This window comes from Arachis stenosperma, chromosome 9 (genome assembly GCF_014773155.1).
Source record: "Arachis stenosperma cultivar V10309 chromosome 9, arast.V10309.gnm1.PFL2, whole genome shotgun sequence".
Lineage (NCBI taxonomy): Eukaryota > Viridiplantae > Streptophyta > Magnoliopsida > Fabales > Fabaceae > Arachis > Arachis stenosperma.
Window position 1 is genome coordinate 139,556,069 of NC_080385.1, and position 7,096 is coordinate 139,563,164.

At 34.4% G+C, this 7,096-nt stretch overlaps 1 protein-coding gene across 2 annotated transcripts; it reads right to left on the reverse strand.

Moving 5' to 3' along the window:
* Positions 1-214: 214 nt before the first annotated feature.
* On the reverse strand, positions 215-4,441 carry LOC130950440 (ethylene receptor 2). 2 transcript variants are annotated; one of them, XM_057878928.1, is made up of 3 exons: positions 3,780-4,441; positions 1,368-3,262; positions 215-1,035 (listed from the first exon to the last, which is right to left on the reverse strand). In XM_057878928.1, the coding sequence occupies exons 2-3, from the start codon at positions 3,117-3,119 to the stop codon at positions 493-495; spliced, it is 2,295 nt and encodes a 764-aa protein (XP_057734911.1). In that variant the 5' UTR covers positions 3,120-3,262; positions 3,780-4,441; the 3' UTR covers positions 215-492. The 2 variants fall into 2 exon arrangements, with proteins under 2 accessions (XP_057734911.1, XP_057734910.1); XM_057878927.1 differs by having other exon boundaries at positions 1,368-3,250; positions 3,780-4,440.
* Positions 4,442-7,096: the final 2,655 nt, after the last annotated feature.

Below are 7,096 nucleotides of genomic sequence, written 5' to 3' on the forward strand. Positions count from 1 at the left end.
CTATCTTTTTCACTAAAAAAATTATCACCAAATAAACCACTAAAAAAATCTGAAACATGGAAATAGTGAAAATAGCAGGCATACCAAATAGTCGTTTGTTTCTAATGTTTTGAAGGTTCATCAAAGTAACACTAGCATATTGCCAAGTCTTAAAACAATCCTAATATACTGCATTAAGTGTGTCATATGTAATCTTAATTTAGGAAGAAAAGAAAAAAAAAAAGGAAAATCCTGTTATATTGTTGGACCTGAACTCTGAATATGCATGTATTACATTTGATACATACATAATAACTAATTCTGTATACCAATTTTCTTTTACTTCATTTCCAAACTGTGTATAACATATCTAAGTTGAAACATTGCCAACAGAAAGTGCCAAAGAGTTTTTTCTTTTTCTTTTTCTTCTTCTCCCCCACCCCCCAAAACCTAATTTCTACCTTCAGAATATAACTTAATAAATTTCATTGATGCTTGAAAATGTGAAGAATCTCACAGGACATTATTTCCCTGAATTATGAGTCTTCTGAGCTCACTTGCAATTCCTTGCAACAAAACTGGTTTTTGGATAACTCCATTGATACCAATCTGCATGCACTTCTCCCACAACTCATCTCCCATATTCACGGTCAACGCTACGATAATCGGCCAGTTTCGGCTCCTGAACTTCCGAATCCTCGTGGTGACTTCAAAGCCATCTATGTCAGGCATGTGAAGATCCAAAAGGATGATTTGGAAAGAAGTTCCGGCAGGTCCGATGGCAGTAAGGCATTCGAATCCGGAGGATACAGTGGCTACAATGCAGCCTAATTTCTGAAGCAACTTTTGGGTCACTGCCCTATTTACATCGTCGTTGTCGGCCAATAGAACTTGCAGACCTCTCAACAGAGAATTGGAACCAGTACGCTCCGAAAACTCTCCAGGTTCCGAGATGGCTATGCTGATTGATGGTCGTAATTGAAACCGAAGAACGAGGGCCATGCTTTGAGGATAACCATGAGAATTCGGAACCAACCATATGTTGCCTTGCATCAGCTGCCAATAACATAGTAGAAGAGACTAAGTACCATTCATGAATCATGATCCAAATTCAAAACACAAAAGAGAGCAATGGAACCTTATTCATGATCCTAATTCAAATGAATTAAAGAACTAGAACAAAATTATAGTTAACAATTGAATATGGGATATGCAACTATGTTTTAGCATTTCAATTCCTACAAAATTCACAATGCATTACATAAAATTCAAGAGACAAAACAGTCACTAAATGAACTTATGCAGTTCATAACTAGAGATTCAAAACTCAATGACTTAATGTGCATATTATTGAAGTAGACATAAATAACAAACTTCTTGAAACTCACCTGAACTATCCTTTTGCAAATGCTGAAGCTCAATCGGCCTTCGACCCTATCACTAGAAAATTTCCTAACTCCAAATCCTGAAGAAAACGAGCTCCCAATTTCTGAATCACTACTGTTGATCCCTATCTCAAATCTAATATTTACATCACCACTAGATGAGCTTGGTCTCCAACTTGTCCACCCTTTGTCAGTCCTTCCCTGGCTTCCGGTTTCGGCGAAAACTCTAAGTACGAGAGTTCCTTCCCTTTGGCTATGATCCAGAAGGTTCCCAACCATGTGCAAAATTACCTGAAAAACCCTCCTCTCATCACCCATTACATTGTCCGGCAAAGACTTCTCGACCTCGACCAGAAAACCAAATCCTCTATAGACACACATGCACTTGGCAAGGCAAGCCGCTTCCTTTATCATCGAATGTAATCTGAAAGACCTTATCTCCAAAGAGAATCTTCCATCATCCTTTGCCGAATTGTCCATGGCATCATTTATCAAGTTCGATAAGACATTGCTCGTCCTTAGCATTGCATCCACGATAAGTTTCTGTTCGCTCTTCAAATTATCGTCTTGCACCATTGAAAGCAATCCCAAAATCGAGTGCATAGGCCTCCTCATCCCATCACTCATGACTTTCTGAAATGAGCTTCTTGCCTGGCTTGCCATCATAGCATCCCTTTTCGCCTGTTGCAAAGCGCGATTTTGTTCCTCCAATTTCTCTCTCATGAGCTGAGACTCTTCCAGAATTGCAGCATGAGATAAAGCCACTGCAACCTGATCAGCAACCACCTTAATTATCTCCAGCTCTTGATTGCTCCAAGATCTAGTCTCTCCACTCGGAAGAATCAATACCAATATTGCATAACATGCCTGCGTTAACTCCGGTGTTCCTCCTTTGAAATTACAAACTCGCAACATTGGCATACGGATTGCAGCAACCGGTCCAATCTCGCCATTTACACCACTACTTGCACCAGCAAGTGCCGAGTCAGGACCAAGTATATTCACTCCATCACTTCCTTTAATCTTTACAACGTCCGGATCAGTAATTGGTATAGTAAAATTAAAATTCCTCCTATTTAATTCATGAGTAAGGTTCATCTCTGTCTTCTCAACATTAGGCATCCACACAGCACAAGTCTGCAATCCGAGTGTCTTAGAAAGCTCCACCAAAGTGGTATATAGAATCGTATGCCTATCAAGCGACTTTCGAATCTCCTGAGTGAGCATCCTCACATGGCTTGCAGCCTCCTTTTGCTTCATTATAAGACCAACCTCCCGTCCAAGATCCCACGTCTTTTTCTTCAGCATGAACTCCCTGACCTTCACCTTAAGAAGCATAGGGATCAGCGTGACAAGCGTAATCGCCGTGGCACACGACACCAACGCCGTGAGAATCTTGAAGACGGTGAGTGCCACCATGAGCTGAAAAGTGTGAGGGCCATAAGTCCACCCATTCAACAAATGCGTCAATCCACAAAGAACAATGAAGGCAATGAACTGTATAAGCACCCATTTGAAAGGAACATTTGTGCAACTTATGAAGTAAAGAAGCTCAATGGGGATTGAGAAGTATGCCACAGCAATCAAGAAATCCCCAACTCTCTGGCATTCTAGAATGCTCTCAATAGTCCACAAGCTAGATTCATCATCACAGTTGCATCTTGGAAATCCATTATCTGTTGTTGTTGCAGATACAGTTACCCATAAGAGGAGTGAGCAAATCAACAAGAACCAAGATGCCACTGCTTTTAACATTGATACCAATATATATATGTAGTTCTTGATCTTCAATCCATCTAAGCATATGTCACATATGTATAAATTAATTGGCCATAGCTAGAAATCAAAGAAAAAATCTTCCAACAATTTCCTCAAATTGCCTTGACCTGCCAACAAAGCTAAGTAAGATCCAAAGATGGAAAAAAACAAAATATGAGATCCTTAAAAAAGGGGAAGGGAAAAAGTAAAAAGACACAATTCTATGACTTTTTTGTTTCACTTCTCTCACTCTTGTGATTTCAGGTTCAACCTTGGTTCATTGTTTCAATCTTATATAGCACCTTATGGATTGGAATGGCATGAATCGGTGAATAACACAGTTGTCAACAGATAAAGATGGCATTCCCCATCAACAAAAAATGGAAATAATTTAAAATAAAAAAAACATATATAAAAAAAATATATAAGGGATATAAAAAATAAAAAACAAAAAGAATAAAAGAATCAAGGAAATCTAGGCTATTACAAAACCTGGGGGGAAGGCAAAGTCCAAAAAAAACTATTAAAAAAATCAAAAGTCCAACAACAACGTGTAAGAACTGAGAGCTCTCCCCGAAAAATAAAAATAACAAAATAAAACCAAAAAATAAAGAAGCGTAATAAAACCCTGTAATGCTGAGCAAAAATAGAGAGTACCTGAAGAACCATATCTCCTTGAATGCAATCAAATATTCCAGCTTCACATCAGATCTTACCCCTTTTATGGAACACCAAAATCAAAACTTCAGTTACAGAAACATCAAAGGATCACTCCATCTCCACCACCATCACCACCACCACCATGGGTACCACCAAAGTCCATTGCTTTAGAACAACGTTAACTGCACCACCATTGAGAACAAAAACAACTAGAAAGAGCACACACCCAACAACACCAAAATGAAAAAGAACCCGTCTTTATCATTCAACGACAAGAAGATCAAGATGAAGAAGAAGGAGGAGGAGGAGGGGTTGCTATAAGAGGAAAGCGAGTTGGAGGCTTTTTGCTGAAAAAGGCTTTTGTGTTGAAACGAAAGGAAAGAAGAAATGGATTATTGGGAGAGAAAGAGAGAGAGAGAATCTTTATGAAGGGTTAGAGAGAGTGGGTATTCTCCATTTTCCAACAATGAGAAACCAGAAAAGAAAACCATGAAAGGAAAGGGAGAAGAGAAGCGCCGTTGTTTCTTGGAAGAAAAAGGAGGTGAGCTGGATTTGAGAGAGAGAAAGAGGGTCCCACATCGTTAACATGAAGAGAACTTAGACGCTCTCAAGAACCAAAACGTCCTCCTCACACCAAAATACATTTGTTTTATTTTTCTCTCACTGCTCTTTCCTTTTCAGTTTTCTGTTCCTCTCTCTCCTCTATTTTATAAAAACGCTCATGTTCTACGTATAATAAATTCAATCAACTTGACGTAAGTTCAACAAACAAAAATTTTGCAGCACAAAACTTTTTAATAAAAAATATAAAATTTATTCATATAGTTTAAATTTATTGATATAATTTAAAGATTTTTATATAAAACACAAATTTTATCGATATTGTATAAAATTTTTGCACATAATATAAAATATTTTTATATAATATATAAATTTTTTTGTATATAATACATAAATTTTATTGTGAATATATTTTATTAATTAGATAAGTCAATATTTTACATACGTGGTCTTTTAAAAATTTTTGTATTGCATACTAAAATTTTTATGCTATACACTAATATTTTTGTATTGTATATCAAAATTTATATAGTGTATATATTTTATTAGTTTGGTGTCAATATTTTGGACACATAATCTTTTAAAAAATTTATATTGTATATTAAAATTTATGTGATGTTCATTAAAATTTATGTATTATTGGTCAAAATTTTTGTATTCTAATTTTTTAAATATTTATAGGAAAAGAAGATGATAAAGACGACGAAAACGATAATAATGATAATAATAAAGGACCATAAAGAGGAAAAAAAAAAGGAGAAAAACTTAAACAACAACAATGATAGCACAGATGACGGCTGTAGTAGTAGCAGTGACGACGATAAACTAAGGAGGAGAAAAAACAAAAAGAAGTAACATGAAGAAAAAGAAGTAGTGCCCAATAACTTGGTTGAAAACTTGCTTTAAAAAACATGCCTAGTTTTATTGTGTAAAAAGTATTATGTGTATACTAACTAAATCAATCATTATGTATTTATGTACAAATATATATATTATTTAATTTATTTTTAATATATATTTTATATTTTATATTAGTAATTTATTTTGGTGTACACTTGTTATAGTTGTTATTTTTTATTCTTATATTGTATATTTTAATTAGGATAAATTATGGTTAGGAATAAGTAATATAATCACAATTCAATCTATCATGTGTCAAATAATTTGCTATTGTTATTATATGTATTTATTGGTTTACGAATTTTTGTTCGACCAGAGAATCAACAAGATTATAAAGGACCGCAACCAAAAATCATCAACATATGTGCTATGTTGAGTGTATGAATAGGAGAAGATGTCATTTTTACTGGTTAATGACTCGACTCAAAAGCAAAGTATAAGGAGAGTATCAAGATGAGTAAAAAAACTATATAGTCATGTTCTTAGAACAGAAGTGTATGTTTTGACACAATACAATTGAAAACTTATAAATAAGAGGTTAATATAACTTAATTAGAAGTCCAAAAAATAAATATAATGAAGTCGAAGACAAAATAAATTACCCGCGTGTTTTAAGTGCTAAAGTAGAGTACTCATAATCGTTGTAGACGTAGGTTATTTTGCTTGCAGATTAAGTTATAACCAGAACGCAGGATGTGATTTAAGAAGCAAGGATAAGGAGTGAAACATAAGACAGAAGGGTGCTTAAAGAATAAGAAAATAGAGTTACAAGAGTGGCTTATAAATAGAGAAATAATAGAATTAGAAAAGGAGACTTTAATTCAATTCTATAATCACATAAAAGTTTTGCAAATTTTTTACTCACATTGAAACAAGGAAAGATTATGGAATATAAGTGCATATAAATGTTAGAATGTAATTTGCACTTTATTCATTTTTTATTATTTTATTATTTTATTTTTAGTTTAGCTTTTTTAGGTTTACTTCACGTTTCTGTTATGTTTTTTATTTTCTATCTTTTAGAGTTTTCTGGCATTCTACTTATTTATTTTTTTCTATGTTTAAGAATGTTTGATTCACCATTTGTCTTTAATTCATGATAAATTTTTGTTTGTACTCATTTATTGGTGATACTACAATTTTAGTATTGTTCTACTACTTGCAAAGTTATTTTTGACATTAAAATCAATAACTTCCAGTTGAAGCTCATTTTTTCAAAGAATTGTATCTATTCTCTATGTTAGAATATAATTAGGATCATTAGGATCAATTAGTATTATTTAGTATATCTGAATATTTATTATAGGAGATTACGTCTTTATTATTACGATTTTTTTAGTACCTATAAATACTCTTTTATATTGTATCATTCCAGACAACTTGAATAGATAACTTGAATACACTCAATAATATGCAAATCATTTCTCCTATTTAGCCTCTTGTTTCTAACATGGTATCAGAGCCATGGTATCCTCCTTGAAGATGATAGGTTGTTTTTCTTGGGGTGAAATCACCGTAATTTTTGTATTTTTTTTCTCTATGTCATTCTTCTTTCTCTTTTGTCACTCCTTTGCTGTTTTTTCACCTCACCGACTAGCCTATTTTATCTATTTTATGTTTTTTTCGAGTCGAATGATCAAACACCATTGTCATCCACTGTTTACCTATTCTCATGAAGAAATCATATAGTTTTCGCTCTCTTTTCGCAGTTCCGTCTGCGGTCTCTCGTGGCAGTTTCGTCTGCCTTCTCTCATGGCAGTTCCATCTGTGTTCTCTCGTGGCAGTTCCATCTGCATTCTCTCGTGGCAGTCCTGTCTGCGTTTTCTCGTGGCAGTCCCGTCTGCGTTTTCTCG